The sequence below is a fragment of the Carcharodon carcharias genome, chromosome 3 (assembly GCF_017639515.1).
Source record: "Carcharodon carcharias isolate sCarCar2 chromosome 3, sCarCar2.pri, whole genome shotgun sequence".
Lineage (NCBI taxonomy): Eukaryota > Metazoa > Chordata > Chondrichthyes > Lamniformes > Lamnidae > Carcharodon > Carcharodon carcharias.
The window spans coordinates 103,384,787-103,409,961 of NC_054469.1; the positions used below are offsets into that span (position 1 = coordinate 103,384,787).

General features: G+C 40.0%; 2 protein-coding genes across 12 annotated transcripts in view; one reads left to right on the forward strand and one right to left on the reverse strand.

Moving 5' to 3' along the window:
• LOC121276532 overlaps positions 1-18,616 on the reverse strand; it is an 82,002-nt gene extending 63,386 nt beyond the window's left edge. For 5 of the 9 annotated variants that reach the window (XM_041185059.1, XM_041185060.1, XM_041185056.1 and 2 more), the window contains exons 1-2: positions 18,448-18,615; positions 2,724-2,808 (exon numbers count right to left, since the gene is read on the reverse strand). In XM_041185059.1, the coding sequence (XP_041040993.1) occupies positions 2,724-2,798 (75 nt within the window). In that variant the 5' untranslated portion in view covers positions 2,799-2,808; positions 18,448-18,615. Of the gene's footprint in view, positions 1-2,723; positions 2,809-5,327; positions 5,347-18,447 lie in introns of those variants that run through there. The other 4 variants (XM_041185062.1, XM_041185061.1, XM_041185058.1 and 1 more) reach the window with 3 other exon arrangements.
• A 238-nt stretch (positions 18,617-18,854) lies between these two features.
• The window catches only part of LOC121275773, a 69,020-nt gene continuing 62,699 nt past the window's right edge, over positions 18,855-25,175 (forward strand). For 2 of the 3 annotated variants that reach the window (XM_041183379.1, XM_041183381.1), the window contains exons 1-3: positions 18,855-18,951; positions 19,172-19,268; positions 20,808-20,876. In XM_041183379.1, coding sequence (XP_041039313.1) covers positions 19,185-19,268; positions 20,808-20,876 — 153 coding nt within the window. In that variant the 5' untranslated portion in view covers positions 18,855-18,951; positions 19,172-19,184. Of the gene's footprint in view, positions 18,952-19,171; positions 19,269-20,807; positions 20,877-25,175 lie in introns of those variants that run through there. The other variant, XM_041183380.1, reaches the window with a different exon arrangement.

Consider the following 25,175-nt stretch of genomic DNA (forward strand, 5'->3'; position numbering starts at 1 on the left):
AGGCAACATTTCTTCTTGCACCTTCTGATAAAGACAATACCTTTTGAAATCTTACTTTTGTAACTTATTTTATTCTCCACAAAAGCAAAACTCATTCAACTGCTCTATATTTCATGCCTACATACCTAGTCCATTTAAGTTTCATCATCCCTCAACTACTTCACTTTCATAATCATCCCTTTAATTTTAATTTCATAACTAATGCCACTAAATTCAATGCCCTTCCATGACTGCTGTCTCTGGCTGAACTAGACCACCTGCAACTTCCAACATCCTTTCTGACCCCAAGCTGAGTTTTTGCTGACTTCTACTTCCATAACATTGTCAGCCTGAGCTCTCTCAGACAACTGAAAATGAAGCTGTTGCTTGCCCAACTAAAATCCTCATTTGTGTCTTCTTCATCTACAAACTCTAGGATTCTTACAATCTCCAGGCCACCTTCCAATTAATTTGTGTATCCAAACCCTTGGTGGTCAGGAAATGCAGTCTAGAGCAAATCCACAGCACCATAGGTCAAATGACTGCAAAGAACAGCATAGCAAAATGTAGAAATGCAATTGTCATAGCCAGATTTGATAGTCCAGGATAGATCAGTGTTTCTGCACCTGCTGATGCAAGGGAAAATCTGGGCAACAGTGACCATAACATTATACGGTTGCGATTGGAGAGTAGAATTAAGCATACTGGAAATCTAAAACTCTTTAATAGTTTTCAGAAGGGCAAATTTGCTATAATGGCAGATGAATTAGAATGGGTTAATTGACTTATCCTACTGGGTGGTGATGAGATTGATGTAGAATATAAATAGAGAGTTTCTAAGAACAAGGTAAACACTGCGGAAGACATATGTACCTAGAATCAAAGGAAGTGTGGTTGGGAAAAGGCCAAGGTGGCTGACTGTACCCAAAGTCAGGCAAAATGTTAAAAAAAATTTCCACAAGTTAAGGGCATTGATGACTCAACTCAAATAAGGAACAGTGCACAAAAATGAAGGCTGCCAATATATCTGCTAAAAGGATACAGCAAAAGAGGATCATAGAATATTGAGGAAGTAATGGGAAAAGCTCCTCTTTGAATGCCTTCTATTAGTAAATTGTTGTTGTTGTGACAATTTTATTAGTTCAATCTACCTGGGCAAGATCCCCTCTTAATTCTCTAAAATTAGCCTTCTTCCAGTTAAGTATCTTTACACTTGACAGTTTCTTGTTCTTTCCCATAGCTATTTTAAACCTGATGATATTGTGATTACTGTTGCCCAAATGCTCCTGTGTCCCATTTGTCTCACTGATTTCCAAGTTAGAGCCAAACCACCTCATTCATCATTGGACTGCAAATTAGAAACAAACCAAAAGAATTCCTTCCCCTCCTCATCCTTTTACACTTTATTAACGCAGTCTATATTAGGATAAGTGAAGTACACCATTACCACATCTCTCTCAGTTCTTGCATCTCGCTCTAAGTTCCACTCTTGCAGTCACTTGTAGTACAGAACTTGAGTATTGATGAAAAAGAGACATGTCTAAGCCTTCTGTCTTACACTCATCAGGACACTCGCAAGCATACCAATATAAGAGAAAAACAACAATTTATACCATATGTGAAGAGACTGCTGATTGGTTGGCAAGTGGCATTTGCCATGGAGAATGCACTTCTGATGGTAACTAACAGTTAACTGCCAAGCATTGTTTGAAAATTTAAACCAGGCAGCTGACCCTGATTCCAATGAGTCAGCGAATGGCTGTCACTTATTTTGTTTAGCTGAAATAGGAGCAACGTATATACATGCTGTCTACAAACATCAGCCATTCGCTGACTCATTCCTCAGGGCAATGCCTTGACCAATCAGGGTCAAGCTGCCTGGTTTAAATTTCAAACAATGATTGGCAGCTGTCAGTCACCATCAGTGGTGCATTCTCTATGGCAATGCCACTTGGCAACCAATTAGCACTCTCTTCACATACAGTATAAATTGTTGTTTTACCCCTCATATTGGTTTTCTTCTGAGTATCTTGATGAGTGCAAGGCAAAAAGCTTAGACATGTCTCATTTTCAGCAATACTCAAGTTCTACTCTATTATTTGGTTTCCAAATTGCTCCTTCATTGTTCCTTACTTCTAACCATTGATTCCATTATTGACGCTTTCAACTATATCATCTATTTCCAGTGTTATAATGATCTCTTTGATCATTATTACCACTCCCCCCCCTTTTATGTTTACCCATCTTTTCCGAAAACCTTAAACAGGAATAACAGGTTTCCAATCCCGTCCTTCTTTGAGCCATGTCTATCATTGTTACTCTATCATTGTCCCATATGGCAAATTGTGCCTGCAAGTCACAAGCTTCTTTACCACATGACAGACACACACAAACAGAAACATGCACACACTTCCTTCTCTATTCCCAACTCCAGCTTGGTGTGCATCTTCATATCCTATTGCCTCACTCTCAACAGCCATGCCTTTAGGTGTACTAAATCATCCCTACATTCAGATTTCTTTCCCAACTCATATGGCTCTCCACCTGCCTCATGTTAATAAACTCCAAAAATCCATTCCTTTGTCCAATTTCTTGGTTACCCCTCCAGATATTGCTTCCTTTGGTTCAGCATATGTATTTTGCTTGCAGGTATGTGCTAAAACCTTGTATTCTTTTAATGTTAAAAGGCACCATAAAATAAACACAAGTTACTACTGTAAACTTAATCCATTGAAAACACTTACGTCGCACCAGTACTTGCTACAGGGAACATTTCTTGGAATCTCTTCAAACTGGGATTTCATGCCAGCAATATTCATTTTTTCAAATCTGAGGAAACAATGAAATGTCACTTCATTATTTCATCATAAGTAGAAAAAATAGCAGCAAATAGGTTTTTTTGGGGGATATCAATTCTCCATTTATTCTCACTTATTTGAAGTGTTAGAATCATATCTCTCAGGACTGGAGTTTTCTTTTACAAAATGGAAGGATTTGGCATGATCTGGACACTTGGATGCTAATCTGGGATTTAAAAAAAGTCATAAACTCACTTTGGAGCTGGAAACAAGCAGGCCTCTTCCAAGAAATCACCTGACCTACATGGTACTTGAGAAGTTGTTTGTGTTGAACTGTAAAGTACTTTAATTAATGAAAACAAAAACAGAAATACCTGGAAAAACTCAGGTCTGGCAGCATCGGTGGAGAAGAGCAGAGTTGATTTTTCAAGTCCTCATGACCCTTCAATAGAACTAAGTAAAAAAATAGGAAAGGGGTGAAATATAAGCTGGTGTGTGGGGGGGGGGGGGGGGGGGGGGGGGGGGGTGTTGGGGACAAGAAGAGCTAGGTAAAGGGCCAGTGATAGGTGGAAATAACCAAAAGATGTCACAGACAAAAGGAAAAAGAGGTGTTGGAGGTGGTGATATTATCTAAAGGAATGTGCTAATTAAGGGTAGAAAGCAGGACAAACAAGGTACAGATAGATCTAGTGGGGGTGGAGCGGGGTGAAGGAATACTAAAAAGGCTAAAAGGTAGAGATAAAACAATGGGTGGAAATACATTTAAAAATAATGGAAATAGTTGGGAAAAGAAAAATCTATATAAATTATTGGAAAAAACAAAAAGGGGGGGAAGAAATGGAAAGGGAGTGGGGATGGGGAAGAGAGTTCATGATCTAAAATTGTTGAACTCAATATTCAGCCCGGAAGGCTATAATGTTCCTGGCTGGAAAATGAGGTTCTGTTTCTCCAGTTTGCATTGAGCTTCACTGGAACATTGCAGCAAGCCAAGGACAGACATGAGAGCAAGGTGGAGTGTTGAAATGGCAAGCGACGGGGAGGTCTGGGTAATGCTTGCGGACAGACCGAGTCACCCAGTCTGCATTTGGTCTCTCCAATGTAGAGGAAACCGCAATGGGAGCAACGAATGCAGTAGACTAAGTTGAGGGAAATGCAAGTAAAAGGCTGCTTCACTTGAAATGAGTGTTTGGGCCCTTGGACGATGAGGAGAGGGGAACTGAAGGGGCAGGTGTTGCATCTTCCATGGTTGCATGGGAAGGTGCCGTGAGAGGGGATTGAGGAGTAGGGGGTGATGGAGGAGTGGACCAGGGTATCATGGAGGGAACAATCCCTATGGAATGCCGCCGGGGGGAGGTGGGGGTGAAGGGAAGATGTGTTTGGTGGTGGCATCATGCTAGAGTTGGCAGAAATGGCGGAGAATGATCCTTTGAATGCGGAGGCTGGTGGGGTGATAAGTGAGGATAAAGGGGACCGTATCATATTTCTGGGAGGGAGGAGAAAGTGTGAGGGTGGATGCGCGAGAGATGGGCCGGAAACGGTTGAGGGCCCTGTCAACCACCGTGGGTGGAAGACCTCGGTTAAGGAAGAAGGAGGACATGTCAGAGAAACTGTTTCTGAAAGTAGCATCTTCAGAACAGATGCGACCGAGGCAAAGGAACTGAGAGAATGGGATGGAATCCTTACAGGAAGCGGGGTGTGAGGAGCTGTAGTCGAGGTTGCTGTGGGAGTCGGTAGGCCTGTAATGGATATTGGTGGACAGTCTATCACCAGAAATTGAGACAGAGAGGTCAAGGAAGGGAAGGAATTTAACAAGGAATTTAATTAATGAAAAGCTGGGAGACAAAAGGCATGGGAGAGAGGAAAACAATTTAATTTGTGAACCTGCTTGTTTTGAAGGGTGTTTTCTTGGAGAATAAGCTGAGAAAAGGCAGCTAACTTGACTGGCTCCCTCTCTCTCTCTACCTTGCCTAAAATTGTGTGTGGCTATCAACCTTCTGCCAGAGAATGTTCATCTCAGTGTAACTAGTTTGCATTTGGACCTGCAAAGCTGAGACCAGTGCTGAGGACTTCCAGGTATCCATCGTGACCGGCCCATCTTCACACGAGAGAACTCCAGGTCGACAGCGTTGAGACCCCGCAGACTTATTTTTTATTTTAAAACGCTCATCCTCCAAAACCCATCTCTGCAGAGAGACTCTGTTTGTGTGCACGCACTGGGAGAATTCTTTAACAGATAGATAGGTAGGTTTACTTCCCGATTACAATTGTGTGTTAACCAGTACTTGCAACTTGTTAAAAGGAGTTTCCTTTTAAAATAAATTAATCATTCTGAGTTTTTGAAAGAAGCCTGGTCAGAATCTCTTTCCATCTGGGTACTAGAGGTATAGGTACACAATTGGCCACTTTGTTGAGAAAATTAAACATTTAAATTATTAGTACAGCCTGTGGAGTAGGGGGGCTTGATAATTTGCACACTCCTCCCATCCTGGGCATAACAAAAGGGTATTTAATCCAAACATAAGTATGCATCTTTGTATAGTGCTTTGTTACCTCTAGATTTGGCAGTTCTAGAACAGTACCGACCAACCATTTTCCACCCTCCGTGAACTGAAGCGAATTCAAAAAACCTGCTGCCTGTATCCCAATTTGATCCAAGTCCCATCCACCCAACACCCCAATGCTCACTGACCTACATTTGCTCCTTGTTATGCGGTGCTTCCTTTTTAAAATTCTCAAATCCATCAATGGCCCCACTCCTCCCTATTTCTGTAACTTTGTCCAGCCCTAAAAACTTCCTCCAATTCTGTTCTCTTACGCATCTGATTTTAAAATCGTGCAACCAGAGCTTAAAGCTCTGGAACTCCTTCCTGAACTGCCCTACCTCACTTTCCTCCTTTAAGATGCTCCTTGACCAAGCTTTTGGTCATTTGTTCTATTATCTCTGCATGAAGTGCTTTGGAAAATTTGGTTTGATAATGCTTCTTGTGAAGCATCTTGGGACATTTTATTATGTTAAACATGCTCTATAAATGCAAGTTGGTGTCTTGGGAATAAGTTTAAAGCTAATGTTTAAAAATGAAGGGGCAACACCATGCAAAACATAACTGCATTGATATTTGTCCCATTTAAAAATTGTACAGACTAGTTTATCTAGTAGTATCTAAATATTTGCCTGCCAGAGGATTAAAAATCTAGGGCAGAACCTGAAATATTTTTGCCTGTTTAAATTCATTAAAAACTTTCCCAATATGTCAAGAACTATCAAACATAGAAATTAAGAGTAGGAGCAGGCCACTTGGACCCAACTCCCCGCAATGAGCATGCTCCACCATTCAATAAGACCATAGCTGATCTGATTTTGACCTCAACTCTAAATTCCTGTCTACTTCTGGTAACCTTTCACCCCCTTGTTTATCAGGGATCTATTTACTCCTGCCTTAAAATATTCAAAGACTCTGCTTTCACTGTCTTTTGAGGGAGAGAATTCCAAAGACTCATAACCCTGAGTGAAAAAATTGTCCTCATCTCTATCTTGACAGAGTGACCTCTTATTTTTAAAACAGTGACCGATAGTTCTAGATTCTCCCGCACAAGGAAAAATTCTTTCCACATTCACCATGTCAAGACCTCTCAGGATCTTGTGTATTTTAATAAAGTTGCCACTTACTCTTCTAAACTCCAGTGGTTACAAGCCTAGCTTATCCAACCTTTGCTCATAACCCAACCTGCCCGTTCCAGGTATTAGTCTAGTAAACCTTCCCTGAACTGCTTCCAATGCATTTACATCCTTCCTCAAATAAGGAGACCAATACTGTATACAGTACTCCAGATGTGGTCTCACCAATGTCCCATATAACTGAAGCACAACCTCCTTACTCTTGTATTCAATTCCCCTCACAATAAACAGTAACATTCAGGGGAGGGTTCAGTTGCATGGAAATATATAAAAAAATCAACGTTTAAGGAGTGGGTAAGAGTGCAGGTTAGTGACAAGGCTGATTGCTATCAAAAAGTGAACGGAAGGGACAGGGTGTGTGAATGCCATATTGCACCAAAGAATTGTAAGAGTGGGGAAAATTGACAATAGGGCAAACTTAAAGGCTTTGTATCTGAATTCATGTAGCAATCGGAATAAAACTAATGAGTTAAGAGCACAAATAGAGATGAATAAGTATGATTTAGTGGCGATTACCGAAACATGGTTACAGGGAGAACAGGTTTGGGAGTTGAATATCCAAGGGTACTCAGTGTTTCGGAAGGATAGGCAGGAAGGAAAAGGGGGTGGTGTAGTTTTGTTAGTAAAGGAAGAGATCAGTGCCATTGTGAGGAATGATATAGGCACTGGAGAGCAAGATGTAGAGTCAGTCTGGGTAGAAATAAGAAATAGCAAGGGAAAGAAGTCCCTGGTGGGAATAATCTATAGGTCCCCAAACAGCAGTTTAGCAGTCGGGCACAGTATAAACCAGGAAATACTGGGAACATGTAAGAAAGGCACAGCAATGATCATGGGTGATTTTAATATGCATATAGACTGGACTAATCAATTTGGCAAGGGTAGCCTTGAGGGAGAGTTCATAGTGTATTAGAGATTGTTTCTTGGAGAAATGTTGTGGAACCAACCAGGGAGCAGGCTATTCTGGATTTGGTTTTGTGTAATGAGATGGGATTAATTAATGATTTCATAGTAAAGGATCCTTTAGGGAAGAGTGATCATAGCATGCTAGAATTTCAAGTTCAGTTTGAGAGCGAGAAACTTGAGCCCCACAATAGTGTTTTGAAGTTAAACAAAGGTAACTGCATAGGTAGGAGGGCAGATTTGGCCCTAGTGGACTGGACAGGAAGACTACAAGGTAGGACAGCTGATGAACAGTGGCAGATATTTAAGGAGATATTCAATTCCTCCCAAGTAAAATATATTCCAAAGAGGAAGAAAGATGGTAAGAGGGGGAAAAGCATCCAAGGCTAAGCAAGGAAGTTAAAGATAACATAAAGGCAAAAACTAAGGCATACCAAATTGCAAAGGTCAGTGGCAGGCTGGAAGATTGGGAAACTTTTAAGGATCAACAAAGGGTGACTAAAACATAGTAAAAAGAGCAAAGGTAAATTATGAAAGAAAACTAGCGCAAAATATAATAACTGATAGCAAAAGCTTCTACAAGTATACAAAAGGAAAGCGGGTAGCTAAAGTGAATGTTGGTCCCTTGGAGGACGAGACTGGGGAGTTAGTAGTGGGAATGCAGAAATGCTTAATCAATATTTTGCCTCAGTTTTCATGGTGGAGGACATTAGTACCACCCCAATAGTAACAGGTAGTGCAGAGGATATAGAGAAGGAGGTACTTACAATCACCATCACTAGAGAAAAAGTACTGAGCAAACTATTGGGATTAAAGGGTGACAACTCCCCAGGACCTGATGGCCTACATCCCAGGGTCTTAAAGGAAGTGGCAGCAGAGATAGTGGATGCATTGGCTATAATATTCCAAAATTCCCTGGATTCTGGAAAGGTTCCAGTGGATTGGAAAAATGCTAATATAACGCCCTTATTCAAAAAGGCGGGAGGGCGGGGGGCAGAAAGTAGTAAACTATAGACCAGTTAGTTTGACGTCTGTCAATGGGAAATTGTTGGAATCCATTAGTAAGGAAGGAGTAATGGGGCATTTGGAAAGTCGAAGTGCAATCCATCAGAGTCGGCATGGTTTTATGAAAAGTAAATCGTGATTGACTATTTTGCTAGAGTTCTTTGAAAATGTGACAAGCAAAGTGGATAATGGGGATTCTGTAGATGTAGTATATCTGGACTTCCAGAAGGCCTTTGATAATGTGCCGTACAAAAGATTAATACACAAGATAAGATCACACAAAGTTAGGGGTAATATATTAGCTTGGATAAAGGATTGGCTAACCAACAGAAAGCAGACAGTCATGATAAATGGGTCTTTTTCTGGATGGCAAGCTGTAACTAATGGGGTGCCACAGGGTTCGGTTCTTGAGCCCCAACTATTTACAATCTATATTAATGACTTGGATTCAGGGATAGAAGGTACTATAGCTAAATTTGCAGATGACACCAAAATAGTTGGGAAAGTAAGTTGCAATGAAGAAATAAGAAATTTACAAATGGATATGGGCAGGTTAGGTGAATGGGCCAAAATTTGGCAGATGGAGTTCAAAGTGGATAAGTGTGAGGTTATCCATTTTGGTCAGAAGAATAAAAAGGCGACTGAAACTTCAGAATGCTTCAGTGCAGAGGGACCTGGGTGTCCTCGTGCATGAATCGCTGAAAGCTAGTATACAGGTACAGCAGGTAATAAAGGAAGGCAAATGAAATTTTGGCATTTGCTAAAGGAATAGGGTATAAAAATAGAGAAGTGTTGTTGCAACTGTATAAAGCATTGGTGAGACCGCACCTGGAGTACTGTGCGCAGTTTTGGTCCCTTTACTTGAGGAAAGATGTAGTTGCATTGGAGGCAGTTCAGAGGAGGTTCATTAGATTGATTCCAGAGATGCAGGCTTTGTCTTATGAAGAGAGATTGAGCAGTTTAGGCCTATACTCACTAGAGTTTAGAAGGATGAGAGGAGATCTAATTGAGGTATATAAGATGCTAAAGGGGATAGACAAAGTAATCGTGGAACGATATTTCCCCTTCTGGGGCATTCTAGAACGAGAGGCTATAGTTTTAGGCTAAGGGGTGGTAGATTTAAATCAGAGATGAGGAGGAATTACTTTTCTCAAAGGGTCGTGAATCTGTGGAATTCACTACCTCAGAGTGCAATGGATACCGGGACGCTGAATAAATTTAAGGGGGGGGGTATAGACAGATTTTTAATTAGTAATAGGTTGAAAGGTTATGAGAAGAGGGTGGGAAATTGGAGTTGAGGCCAAAATCAGATCAGCCATGATTGTAATGAATGGCGGGGCAGGCTCGAGGGGCTGAATTGACTACTTTTGCTCCTAGTTCTTATGTTCTATTAGCTTTCCTAATTACTTGCTATACCTGCGTACTAACCCTTCTGTGATTCATGCACAGGGACAACCATATCCCTCTGCAATCGCTCACCATTTAGATAATATCCTTCTTTTTTATTCTTCCTGCCAAAAGGGAAAATTTCACATTTTCCCACAGTATACTCCATTTGCCAGGTCTTTGCCCACTCAGTTAACCTATCCATATTCCTTTGTTGCCTCCTTATGTCCTCTCACAGCTTACTTTCCTACATATCTTTGTCTCATCAACCAATTCAGCAACCATACCTTTGGTCCCTTCTTCCAAGTCAATTATATTATTTGTAAAAATTTGAGGTCCCAGCACGGATCTCAGTACACCATTCAGTACATCCTGCCAACCAGAAAATGAGCAATTTAGGTCTACTCTCTGTTTCCTGTTAGTTAGCCAATCTTCTATCCATGTCAAAATGTTACCCACTAAACCACGGGCTTCTATTTTCCACAATAATTTTTGACGTGGCACCTTATCAAATATCTTCTGGAAATCTAAGTACAGTACATTCAAGCACATGTTGCTTTCTCAAAGAACTCCAATAAATTGGTTAAATAAGATTTCCCTTTCACAAAACCATGTTGACTCTACTCGAATACCTTCAATTTTTCCAAGTGGCTTGATATAATGTCTTTAATAAGCTTCAAACATTTTCCCTGTGACAGATGTTATGCATGTACCTGGCCTGCAGTTTCCTGCTCTGTCTCCCTCCCTTTTTGAACAAAGGAATTACACTCGCTATTTCCCAATCTAATGGAACCTTCCCAGAATCTAGGGAATTTTGGAAAATTAAAACCAATGTATTAACTATCTCCTAGCCACTTCTTTTAAGACCCTAGGATGAAATCCACCAGGACCCAGGGACCTGTCAGCCCACAGTTCCAAATATTTGCCACTTGTAATTTTCTTGAGTTCTTCCCTCCCTTCTATTTTCTGGTTTACAGCTATATCTGAATGATGTTTGTATCCTCTATAGTGAAAACCGATGCAAAAAAATGTTCAATTCATCTGCCATCTCCTTATTTTCCATTAATTCCCAGACTCGCTTTCTATAAGACCGGCGCTCATTTTGTTAACTCTTTTCCTTTTTAAAGAACTATAGAAACTCTTACTGTCTTTATATTTCTAGCTAGCTTTTTCCTCATACTACTTTTCCCTCCTTATTAATCTTATAGTCATTCTTTAATGCTCTTTATATCCTGTCCAATCTTCCGACCTGCCACCTATCTTTGCACAATTATACGCTTTTTTAAGTTTGATACTATCCTTAACTTTTTTTTAGTTAGCAATGGATGGTGGGTGCTCCCGTTGGAATCTTTCTATCTATTAAGTGCATTCTGAAAGATCCCCTTAAATGTCTGCTACTGCATCTCTATTGACCTATCCCTTAGCTTAATTTGCCCGTTCACATTAGCTATTTCTGCTTACATGGCCTCATAATTACCCTTATTTGAGTTTAAAAGACTAGTCTTAAACCCAATCTTCTCTCCCTCAAAACAAATGTAAAATTCAATCATATTATGATCGCTGCTGCCTAGGGGCACCTTCATTATGAGGTCATTAATCTTACCACAATGCACAATACCAGGTCTAGTGTAGCCTGCTCTCTGGTCGGTGCCAGAACATGCTGTTTTAAGAAACTATCTTGAAAACATTCTATGGATTCCTCATTTGGGCTACCTTTGCCCATCTGATTTTTCCAGTCTATATGTGAATTAAAATCCCCCATGGTTATTGACATACCTTTCTGACCAGCTACCATTATTTTTTACTTTATACCCTGTCCTACTGTGTGGTTACTATCAGGGGGCCTGTACACCACTCCTCTAACGAAACCATTTCTACATCCTGGTTTCCTGAACTTAGGTCATCCCTCTCTATTGTGCTCTCATCATTAATTAACAGAGCCACCCCTCCACCTTTTCCTAGCTTCCTGTCCTTCCTAAATGTCATGTTCCCAATCTATGTCATCCTGCAGTCATGTCTCTGTAATGGCTATCAGATCATGCTGATTTATTTCTATTTGGGCTATCAGTTCATCTGTCTTGTTTCAAGTGCTACATGCATTCAGATACAGAGCCTTTAGTCTTGTCCTTGTATAATCTTTGTAACCTCTAACCTTGTCTACTGCTTTACTCTTCTATTTGTACTTTGTCCCTTCCTGTCAGGGCTGTTAATCGTTTCCCACGTTAATACCTTTCTCTCTTGCCTTGTCTCTACCCTTTGATTTACCACATCTTCCCAAATTTGATCCCCTGTCCCTACTATTTAGTTTAAAACCCTCTCTACTTACCCAGTTATGCAACGAGCTAGAACACTGGTTTCAGCATGGTTCAGGGGTAGACCATCCCAACAGTACAGCCCCTCACTTTCCCAGTACTGCTGACAGTGTCCCACGAACCAGAACCCACTTCTCCCACATCACAAATTCATCTCTCTATAATAATAATATATAATTCATCTCTCTAATTTTATTTACCTTGTGCCAATTTGCACGTGGTTCAGGTAATAATTCAGAGATTACCACCTTTGAGGTTCTGTTTTTTAATTTAGTGCCTAGCTCCTCATGCTCCATGCAGAACTTCTTTCCTAATCTTACCTATCTCATTGGTACCTACATGGTACATGACTACTGGATCCTCACCGCCCCCACTGCAAGCTCTTCTCCAACCCTGAGCAGATATCCCAAACCCTGGCAGGCAACACAGCCACCTGAACTCACCCTCTCAACCGCAGAGAACAGTATCTATCTCCCTCACTATGTGGTTGCCTATCACTACCACATTCCTCTTCGCTCCTCCCACTTGAATGGCATCCTTTACCATGGTACCATGGTCCATCTGCTCATCTACCTTGGAGTCCTTCTTCTCATCCACACAGGTAGCAAGCACCTCAAACCTGTTGGACTGAAAGTTATGGACTGAAGCTCCTTCATCAGTACATGCCGGTCTCCCTTACCTGCCTGACTAGCAGTCACATCCTCCTGTCCCTGACCTACTCAAGTTCTGCCTAACCTTAGGAGAATGACTGCCTCCTGGAACAGTGTGTCCAGGTAACTCTCCCCCTCCCTGATGCCCCACAACTCAGACTCCAGCTCAGCAACTTAGAGCCAAAGTTGCCTGAGCTGCAGGCATTTCCTGCAGATATGGTTGCAGTGCATTGGAGAATATTTTGGAATATTTATTTTTATGTTTTTTTTTTAAAAACAGGATCTCCATGCTTTTGGTCTTTGTCTTCCTGATAAGTGATTTATACTGCAGCATGGATTCTGCAATTTAAAAATTTGAGGGTAAACATCCAAAATGTCATTAATCTTTCATTTTCACAAACGCTGATTAACCTATATACTTCCAGCCTTTTCTAGTTTTGTTTCATAAAAACCTACTTTTGTTTTACATTAGAGGCACTATGTAAAAGCAGACTGTTGTTGCTTTTACCTCTCCTCCTCCTCCTCATTTACTTTTAAATCTTTATAAAGCTGATGTCCATCTGAGGCTTGATGATGATAACTACACTACATGGGAGCGAGACTAGTGGGGAGATGAGGGTGGCAGCTGTGAGAATGAGTACAGAGCGAAACCAGCAGTGAGCACAAAAGTGGCAGGTGTGTGGGCTCAAAGTTCACCGACCATATTCAAAAAAAAATCTTAGCACGATGTCAGAGAGAAGTAGGTAACTGATTGGTTGGAGAGTATTTTTCTTCCTCTCTAAATGCCAAGTTGAGAGGGCAGTAGGTTCATCTGGCAGGGAGATCTAAATATTGTATCAAATTCATAGTTTAACTAGTTAAACTACTTACAAATTACTATTGAATGATTTTTTCCCCTCAATATGAAACCTAATTAAATAAAACAAAATAAAGATGGCAAGGCAATTTGCAGCTATAGCATGTGGGAACTGATGTATACCTGCATGATCTACATCAACCACATCTGCAGCAAATGTCTGCAACTTGAGAAACTTCAGCTCACAGTTGATGAGCTGTAGTCTGAGCTTCAGAAACTGCAAGGCATCTGGGAAGGAGGATATTACCTGGGTGCTTTGTTCCAGGAAGCAGTCACACCCGTTAGGCTCAGTACCTCTGATGTGGTCTTTGGTCAGAGACAGGGAAGTACTATTGCAAGTGAGAGATCTGGGGACCCAGAAGGTAGCAATGGAGGAGCCTCAGCCCCTGCAATCGTCCAACAGGTTTGAGGTTCTTGCAGGGACTGCAGGATGGATGAGCAAACTGACCATGGTAACATGATGCAAGGGATCATTTAAGTGGGGGACTAAAAAGGAATGTAGTTTCAAGGTGGGGACAGGATAGTTAGGAGGATAAATATTGTTTTATGCAAACAAGAGCGTGAAACCTGAAGGCGGTGTTGCCTGCCCTCTGCCAAGATTAAGGACATCTCCTTAGAGCTGGTGAGGAACTTGGAGTGGGAAGGGAAAGATCCAGTTGTTATGGTCCACATGGGTAACAACAACATAGGTAAGGCTAAGAACTTCTGCTGGGGTCTATGACAAGTAGAAGCTAAATAAAAAGCAGAACCACAAAGGTAATAATCTCTGGATTATTACTTGAGCCATGAAGAAACTGGCAAAGGGTAATTCAGATTAGAGTTAAATGTGTGGTTCAAAGATTGATGAGAGAGAAATGGGTGTTGATCATGGGTAACTGGCACCAGTCCTGGGGAAAGAGGGAACTGTAGCATTGGAACAGACTTCACTTCAACCACGCTGGGACCAGTGTTCTGGTGAGTTGTTAACTAGAGCTATAGAGAGGGCTTTAAACTATACAGAGAGGGAGAAGGGTTCAGGTGACAGGAGATTTAAAAATCCAAAGATAAAAATTAAGGCAAGAGAAAAATATGTCGACGTGTGTAAAGGCAAGCCGAATGGGATAGGGGAGTAGAGAGTTTAACAGTAATAGTGCATCAGAGAGTAAAGTCCATGCAGGGATTAGTGGTAAAAAAAAAATTGAAGTCACCTCATCTGAAGTGTGGAGCATCCACACTAAGTAGATGAATTAGAGGCACAAATGTGATTTCGATCAAATCGTCATTACAAACATGGTTGCAAGGTTACGAAGGAGGAGAAAATAACATACCAGGGTACACATTTTGAAAAGATAGATAGAAGGGAAAGGGAGGAGGCATAGCTCTGAAAATAAAGGATGATGTAAGATGATTAGTGAGAAAGGATCTTGGCTCAGAAAAATCAGGAATTAAAGTAAGTATGGGAGGAGATTAAAATTAACAATAGTCTTAAAATGCTGGTAGGTGCATAGTTTATAGGCCCATCCCCCCAGACAGTGGTTACATTGTTGGACAGGACACTAAACATGTAATTGTTGTGGGGGCCTTGAATCTTGATATGGAATGAATCAAACAAATTGGAAAAGGTCTGAATGATGAGTTTGTAGTATACTTTTGTGACAGTTTCCTGGAGCAATCTGATCTAGTGTTGTCCAATGAGGTAAGTGTTAATTGGTAATGTTATAGTAAAAGATTTACCGGGAAATAGTGATCATAATCCAATTGAATTCCACATTAAATGTGAAAACAACATACCAGTGTCCCAATCACAAACGAGAACTTTAAATTTTAACTAAGCCAATTACATAGGTATGAGGGGAGAGCTGGGTAAGGTTGATTGGGTAAATGGACAAAAGGATATGTCAGTAAATAAACAGTGGGAAACAATTAAGGAAACAATTCAAAACGTTCAACAAAAAAATACATATCACTGAAAAGAAAACCTCAATGTGAAAGATCCACTTATGGCTTATTAAGCAGGTTATGGATAATATTAGATTAAAAAGTCTTATAATATGCAAAGAATAGTAGTAAGTCTGAGGATTATGAGTTTTTTAGAAACCAGCTATGGGGAAGCAAAACGTTGATAAAAAGGTGAAAAAATAAATATGAACGTTAATTAGCTAGGAATATAAAAACAGATTGTAAGAGTTTTTACAAGTGCATAAAAAGGAAGAGAGTACCTAAAGTAAATGTTAATCCCTTAAAAGCAGAGGCAGGCAAAATTAGCATAGGAACGAGGAAAAGGCAGAGACATAGAACAAATATTTTGTGTCCGTCTTCACAGTAGAAGACACAAATTACATACCAGGAATTGAAAGTAACCTAGGGTGAAGAAATTAAGGTAATTAATGTCAAAAGAGAAATAGTGATGGAGAAACTCGAGCAGCCAAAATCAGGCAAATCCCCTGGACCTGATCGCCTGTATCCTCAGGTTCTAAAAGAGATAACTGCAGAGATAGCGGATGCAGGAGCTATCATTTTCCAAAATTCCCTAGATCTGGAACGTCACAGCAGATTGGAAGTTAGCAAATTTTACACTGCTATTCAAAAAATGATGGAGAGAGAGAAAACAGGGAACTACAGGCCAATTTATCTGAGTCATCAAGAAAGTATCGGAACCTGTTAACAACGAAATCTTGACAATGCACTTAAAAAAAGTATAGTGTCGTTAGAAGATGGCAACATGGTTTCACAAAAGGGAAATCCTGTTTGACAAATTTATTAGTTTTTTTTGAGAATGTAACTAGTAGGGTTGATAAAGGGGAACTGGTAGATATAGCATACTTCGATTTCCAAAAGGCATTCAATAATGTTCCACAGAAAGGTTAATACAAAAGATAATGGCTCATGGAGTTTGGGTGATTTTTAGCACAGTTAGATTATTTATCTTTTATCCAATCCTCTAATGGACAGGAAGCAGAAAGTGGGGATAAATGGGGCATTTTCAAGTTGACTTTGACTTTTGGAGTGCTGAAAGGATAAGTGCTGGGGCCACAGCTATATCCATCTATGTTAATGACTTAGATGAAGAGACAAAGAGCAATGTATCCAAGTCTGCTGATGATACAAAAATCGGTGGGAATGCAAGCTGTGAGGGCACAGAGGTTGCAAAGTGACATAGACAGGTTAAGCGAGTGGGCAACAAGGTGACAGATGGAGTCTAATGTGCAAAGTGTGAGGTTATTCACTTTGGTCAGGAGAATAGAAAACCAGAATATTTATTAAAAACTGCAAAGATTTTAAATGTTGATGTTCAGGAGACTTGGGGATTCTTGTACTAGGAACACAAAAAGTTAGCATGCAGGTAGTGCAAGCAATGAAGAAAGCAAATGATCTTATATTAGCCTTTATTACAAGTGGATTGGAGTATAAGAATAAATAAGTCTAGCTACAATTGTACAAGACTTTGTTGCGACCACATGTGGAATACTTTGTGCAATTTTGGTCTCCATATTTAAAGGATGCACTTGCACTTGAGACAGTGAAGTGAAGAATCACGAGATTGATCCCAGGAATGAGCGCATTGTCCTTTGATGAGAAACTGAGTAAAGTGGGTCTGAAATTTACAAGAATGAGGGGTGATCTCATTGAAACATTTAAGATTATGAAAGGACTTGGCTGGGGAATCTAGAGTAAGGGCACAGAATAAAGACCTGATCATTTTGGACTCAGAGGAGAGATTTCTTCACACAACGGGCTGTGAACCTTTGGAACTATCTACCTCAGAGTTGTGGATACACTCTCATTGAAAATATTTGAGGCTGAGATAGATAGATTTTTGATCTCTCAGGGAATCAAGGGATATGGGGAGCAAGCAGGAAAGTGGGATTGAAGCTCCAGATAAGCCATCATCATATTGAATGGCAGAGCAAGTTAGATGGGCCGTATGGTCTTCTCCTACTCCCATTTCTTATATGGTAAACCTCATCTAGCACTTATTGCACCTCCAATATCTCTCCTCTACAAATAAAAGCAAAATACTATGGATAGTGGAGATCTGAAATAAAAACAGGAAGTGCTGGAAAAACTCAGGTCAGGCAGCATCTGTGGAGAGAGAGAGAGAGAGAGAGTTAATGTTGAGTCCAATATGACTTCTTCAGAACACTCTTCTCTCCATCACACTCTTCATACTTTTTAAAAAAAAAATCAGCTCAAACATTGCTGAAGTTTTTCCTCATGTTCCTTCTAAGCTCCAGTGTACTTTTCTTGTTAACCCACTTCTATATGTCCTATGTGATAGTCTCATAGTTTGCTTTAATACGCAAACTAATTTCTAGTCTAATTCTCAATACCGTGGAATTTCTTTCTTTCCTCACTGTTGTTTCATCCTAAAATCTTCCGTTTTTTTAAACCAATACCTCGGTATGCAAGCTGTCTCTAATTTGTTTCGTTACACTTCAAACTTAGTGGCATCCTTGACAATGGGCTTTGGCACTTCAATTTATGGCTTAATTTTAAAATATGCAATGTTCACATTATTTACATCCTAACTTTTAATGATGTTGCAAAAATGGAAAAATATTTTGCGTTACGTATAGGTTATCGGTGTAGGCAAACATTGTGGCCACAATCAGATCAGCCATCATCTTACTCAATGGCGGAGCAGACTCGAGAGTCGAATAGCCTGCTCTTACTCTTAATTCGTACGTTCGTATTTCATGGCCTAACTTTGAAGTCATATGAATATTTTTATTATTTTACTTAAATACTTAATCAGGCCTCATTAACTTTAAGACAGAAAAAAGGTATAATCTCATCATGACGGCCCGGGCCTAAAAGATACACAAACACTAGGAGCGGGTACCTAACACACAAAGCTGCATTCGATATACGTATATCTCCTTCACCTAACAGATTTTTTACTGACCAGTGCAGTTCCTCCGTGCGTGATGGAGATAATTTGTAAAGCAACTGTACGATATTCCAAGCTCTATCTTGATGATTATTGATAACCACGACGACCAAATAATTGGCGCTTTCCGCGATCGACGCTTCTTCAAAGACGAAGACTTCGTCAAACTGTGACTTCCGATGGGCCATTTACATCATTTCCCACACCAGCACCCGTGTCCCGGATGTGAGGTGACATGTTCTTTGTGAATGATAATAAATCCAATATTGCTTTATAACTACAATTACTAATTCATGAAATATTATCTCAGGCTAGCTGATTTGGTCCTTAACTATTGGGTTCGAGGCCAATATGACTTTTCTTACTGTTAATCTCGTTTTCGAAGCCTTGTTTGCTACTTGAGGATTGGGCGCGGGGTTTTCCGTTTCTAAGGAAGTGACGTAATCACGCCGGAAGATCGCGAGGGAGTGGGTGTCGGTTGGAGTCGGTTGATTTGCGCGAGAGGATTTGATTTTTTGGGTAATTTAAAGATTATCGTGCAAATTACGGGATCGGGAAATGGATATCACGTTTATTATGAGCATTTTATGTTTCCGTTTGTGTAATGAGTGTCGATAATATTAAAATAATTTACGAATGATTAGAGATTCACAGACGATCAGTTCTTTTTTATATTGCGTATTTGTCACATTGAAATCCTGAAACGTATTACCAATGTGTTTACTTTAATTTGCTGCAGAGTTCGCCTCGCGATGATGGGCGACGTTAATCGGCGACAAGATCGGGCGAACCGTGAGATGAAAAATATGGTTGCGGCCAACGTTTTCTATTGTAAGGTGCGCATCAATGCAGGGAAGCGCCATATGCCTGGAGCGCGCAGACGTTTGTGGCATAAGTTGTCGCGCGAGGAAAGGCCTTCCGCCATTTTGAATCTGGTTACAAAACAACAGGGAAAATGGCGGCTAGTGTATTTCGTTGCCAATTTAAAGAGAACTGACTGTATTGTAACTCGGTTTACCTTGTGAACCTGGCCATATGTTTTTACCGTTGTGAGCTTGAACTTTTACGATGTTGTCCTTTATGGCACACCAATCGCTATCTCCATACAAACGACCACCTGGCGCCTGCCCTTGCTGGCTTCCTCCTCTAAACCGATCCAATTTAGGATAATTGTCTCCTACAAATTTAACCACGTCTGAAGCCACCCTTTCTCTGCAACCGTCAGCAGGCATATGCGTCGGTCGCTGGAGTCATTTCAGTGCTGCTTCTTCGGAGTCTGTTCCTTCACTCAATATTACTTATGGACAAGGGAAGTCATTTACCCCAATTTACGTAATGCACAAAGAACATGCAGTCGATTAGGCTTCCTCAATTACCAGATGCTCCTGCCCTTTGCTAAATTTCTGTTCATGTAAGTGGCTGTTTGAACATTGTATGATAGATGAGTTATTTTCTGTCTGTGTACTCGCGCTTTCGCCAGGGAAATCTGGTTACCATAGTGATTAAGAGCAGAGAACATTTTGTTTTCACCTTCCCCACGAAACAAAGTGAGTTGTAGCACTCTACTACTGTGCTGGCTAATTTAGCACAGACTGAGAATTAAACATGAAACTGTCCTAGTCTATATTAAAAGTGCTTTGAAAATGCTTCTTTAGATTTCCCCACTTAGGTTAATCAGCTGATTAAGTTTAACATGGAGGTCCATGGTTGTCAACTCCTTCTTAGGAGTGGGACAGAGTTAATGTTAAGTGCAAGATGACAGATGCTGCCAGATCTGCCGAACTTTTTGAGCACTTTGTTTTTATTTCAGATTTCCAACATCCACAGTATTTTGCTTTTATTTTCCTCTTCACTGTTTTGAGACATAACTAGTAGAAGGTTTCTCCTGCCAAATTTCCACTGATTTCAATTTTCCTCAGGCTCCTTGTTTCCAAGAATAGTCACTTGCCTTACCTCTGGAATTCAGCTTTTGGACCAAGGCTGAAATGAGGTCTGGAACTGGGGTGTCCTGACGGATTCCAAACTGAGCACCAATGAGCCAATTATCGATGAGTTAAGATGCTCAGTAGCATTGTCAACAATTACTTCTATTACTTGCTGATCATTTTGGAGTGGACTGATTGGGTAGTGTTTGCCCAGATTGTGTATGTACTGCTTGTGGATCTGTGGATATCAGACTTTTTTATTTGTATATACTGCAACAAAATTGTCTGCCTGTAAAATATGATTCTCTCAAGATTACAGTTTCATAACCTAAGCTGTATAACAATTGAATTTTCAATCAATCATATATTTTCGAATGGATAGCTTAATTATGAATATGTAACGTTTCATATTTAAATGACGAACGCCATGCATTTATATTTAAATTTTAGATCTGTGATGTTCGTTGTACATCCGAGATGAATCTTAAAATGCATTTCATTGGGTTGAAACACAAAAAGGTAAGAGCACCAAATGGGGAAACTTCATTTGAACATATAGAAAAAATGCTTGTGGCTGAGAAGTTCAACTTTACAACTAAATTGGCTGTCTATAAATTGTTGTTTTGACTCAGAAAAGCTGTACTACAGAGCTCACTAATGTGGTTCGTTTCCTAGCTTTGCTGGGCATGCCAATTGACGGAAGGATTTTCAGGGACACTTCTGGGCTTTTTATTTTGCTCCCTTTGGAGTAACCATCTCTCCTCTTGTTGTACTAAAATACTGGTCTGGAATAGAAAATCTAAAATTTACTGTTGTAAGCTTCTATGAATAGCACTGTAATATGCCTCTGCTCATTTACAGTGTATTATGAGAGCAGAACAGATGAGGGCCTTGTGATATTGTATGTTCCACATAACAGATTTCTGAATCTGTTGTAAACAAGGTTCCATTAGTGTTGAGATACTTGCAACATAATGTTGCACCTGGTTCTCTATACACTTCCATTTGTAAACATAAGTACAATTTTTGGTTTGTTATGGTTGGGCACGATATCTGTTCCTGTAGTATTTGGAGCTATCTCGCATCCAATTTTCTGCTCTGAAAATGAACGAAACGAGCATTTGCTGTTACAAAAAATATCTATAGGTCACCATCATATATTGGCCAGTGCGTTACCCAATGAGGTGACAACCACATGACAGATTTGGCACTGCCTGATGTCTGATTGATGGTCACAGGGCTACTAAAACACACTTTTTTTTTGCTCAGCTCTAATCTTTTCTCTATCTGCTATCAGATTACTAGAGACTGAACAAAAATGACATGAGACTGTTAACTTCTGGCTGTCTACTCTTGGCAGACTAAGAGTGACTAGATTCTTTGTTGTTGAAACTGTACACAATTCATTGGGGCTTAAAAGCTAGTGCACATGATCCAAGTTTTTGTATGTTGTATCATCATGCTTTTTTTGAAATTTTGTTAAAATACAGATTTCATTGTACTAAAGTATTATGGCAGCTTTCTCAATGTTCTTCAACTAATAGTTGCAATATTTTGTTGCCTGACTTCAGTACCTTGGTCCCAGTTAGCAATAAACTGATTATTTACTAAACTGAATTGTTACTAAAGTCAGCCTGTCACTGGCAGGAAGTTAAATGGCTCATGGCAGGAAGTAAGATTACTGCTTTGTTTGACAGAGCTGAAAGGAACAAACTTGGGATCAGCCAAAGAACCAGAGGTACAACATAAAGATTCTGCCTAAGGTTGTTCTTCAGATCTTACTTTTCAGTGCAGCTCAACATATGCTGTGATGTAGACCAGTTCGGCTTAAATTAAGATTGGATAACTGGTTTTGTAAGGAGAGTAAAGAAAATGCATTTATGTGCTTTTAATACAGAAAAATACCTTGTACAGAGAGGTCAACTTGTTATAACACTATAACGCTCATTGATATTTTGTTGTCATGGTGCAACAAGCTTGCAAAACTCATTACATTCTTACAAATTGTGAACTCATCCACTATGGTTGATATCTACACGGCAGAAGCACACAGAGTTGGAACACCATCGTCACTCGGACTGCAAAGTTCACAGAAAAGGCTCACCATCACTTTTTATGGACAAATGGGGGATGGGTGCCTCCATACCATTTTTAAAAACGCGTTTGAAATAGGACTTGAAGTCAAAGGGAGCAGTAGAGCTTCTTTGTCATTCAGACATTCCAACACATAGGAACTTGTCTAGAATTTGATTCTGATTATCTTTTTCTCCAAATGTCATTGAGACACGCCTGCCCCCCTTCTGTAGAAGGCCATGACTTGCATAATAACTGTTCTTTTCCCATAATTTTGAAAAGTTTCTCTTAAGCTCTAATTAAATCTTTTTGTTGATTGTTGAAGTATATGTTTTGAGACTGCCCTTCAAAAGCAAAATACTGTGGATGCTGGAAATCTGAAATAAAAGTAGAATAAATGGAAATAGCAGCATCTGTAGAACGAAAATCAGTACAACTTTCAGGGCGATGACCTTTCATCTCTCTCCACAGATGTAGCTTGATCTAGACAGTATTTCCACAATTTTCAGGTTTTTTTAATAACCCTAGTTTGTCCTAAGATCACTATCTGACCTCTAGAGACAGGCCTCCCTGATCTTCATGGATTTTGGGAGATATGTTCAGTTTTCAGTTGTGCGTGGTTACTCGTTTTCTTAACGCTTCTCTCATATTGATTACTTGAGGGCTTGTAAGGAGCTGACTCTTGTTTGCTAAAACTCAAGGATGATTTTTTAAAAACTTATTTGGCAAAACTGCCTATGTGGTGCGTAAAGCCTATCGTTCCCCAAATGTTTTGGGTCCTTCATGTCTAGTCTATCTAAAGCAATAAATACCTGAGTTTTTCTGCATCACTGATATCACCAAAAATAGATTTATAAAAATAAATCCATTGGACACAAATTAGAGTTTGCCTTTGGTTTGGGGGGGTGGTTTCGAGTAGATTAAAAATGCAATTATAGCAGGGGTCTTGGATGTACCTTTTTTTTGTTTTGCTACTATTGTGGCTGAGTTATTTGGGGCGGGGGAATAGCTTTAAAGATGAAGTATTTGGTGTTTTTGTTAAGACCCTTTAAGGTATTTTATAGCCACCTAAAGGAAAAGGCTTCCTTCTATCCTGATGATCTCTGGTTGCAGGGATGTGTACAAAATCTTCCCCTAGCCATTTTCTTATTGAGTCCTTCAAGACTGGTCTATCTAAAGCAATAAATACCTGAGTTTTTCTGGCTCACTGATATCACCAAAAATATATTTATTCTATTTTATGATAAAAATAAATTCAGCAGACACAAATTAGAGTTTGTCTCTGGCTTAGAGAAGGGTTTCAACCCAAGAATATTAGAAATTCACAATGTGTGATGAAGAGACTGACTAGCTAGGAAGATTTATGCTTTCTCCCCCACTCCATTATATGCATCACTCATCCTTGAACCAGGACTTCAAGGCAGAGAAACATGGCTGCCTCTGTTTATTCTAATGCTGTGGAACTGTATAATAAGTAAGATCTATTTCCTGTTGCTGTTCGACATGGATATTCAACTTGTGTTTCCACCCAGATGGGACAGAATTAGCAAAACGGTTCCAGTATTCTCAGAAACTTAAACTTTGTCTTTTTGTGCTGCATTCTTCTGGCCATGGCAGTCTACCTTCCCCCATCAAGCTTGGAGGCAACTCAGTTTGCAACATGGGCTATTGGATTGCTCTGATCTGAGCACTTGAATGGTTGAGGCGTCTGCTCCAGGGTTATTGTAGACCAGCAATCTTTATGAATGATTAAATGCTCCAAATATCTCCTGGTTGGGTAGGTTTCTTCCTCCACCCTCGGGGAGCAGCTGATTATGACAAGAGGTCAGGTTTCAATCTGTCAAATTCACGACATTGCTATTTTAAAAAAAAAATTGGTCTGTCTTTAAGACTACTTGCCTAACCATAATACGATGAATTTATTGAATGTCTTTGAGCAGTAAACACAAGCTGCAGTACTAAAGCAGGAAATGTTTAGCATATGGCTTAGTGTATGTTTTATGCTTCCTTGTCCTTATTTTGTGGCCTTGCCCAGTCCTTTCTACGATGCCTTGAGTTGCAGTAGCAACTGATCCCATGACTGTTGGATGGTAAAAGAGTTTATGCTGTTCATGTGGTTCTTTGTACAGAAATTTTGCAAGGTGTTTGTGATACACTTCCTTATCTAGTTCCTCTGGACCAAGTACCAGTGCAAATCTATGGTCTGTTGGCAGCAATATTTTAAGGGCTCCTCCATGCATCTTTCATCAGGTCATAGTAGAGACCGGTGTTTTTTTTCAGCCTGGGAGACCCTTGTTGTCGTCTTCATGTAAAATGGGTACAATGGAAGTGCATATTTGGGCAATGTATATGGCTCATCAGGCAGTGAAACTACTGCTGCTAACACATTTCTGGGTTTTTTTTATTATGGGGAAAACGAAGTCTTTAAATAATGACTTCGTAGTCACTCACGTTAATGAGGAATGAGGGACATAATTCTCATAAACTATGTTGGAATGCAATAGATTGCAGTACAATGGATATATCTGTCGCTTGAGCTGCCAGGAATTTACAACAGGAGCAAAGTTATTGGACAGCATAGAACCCTGGGTTCCCTCATGTTTGTTCCAGGGTTTGAGGTCCCGGGAGTAAGTGATCATGTTGGGCAATGATCCCCTGGAACCTATCAAAATCAGCCATGTTGCTCTGCTGTGTGAGAGGTCAGAGAATGATTTTCCCTATGTAGTTAATGTTAATAAATTTGTA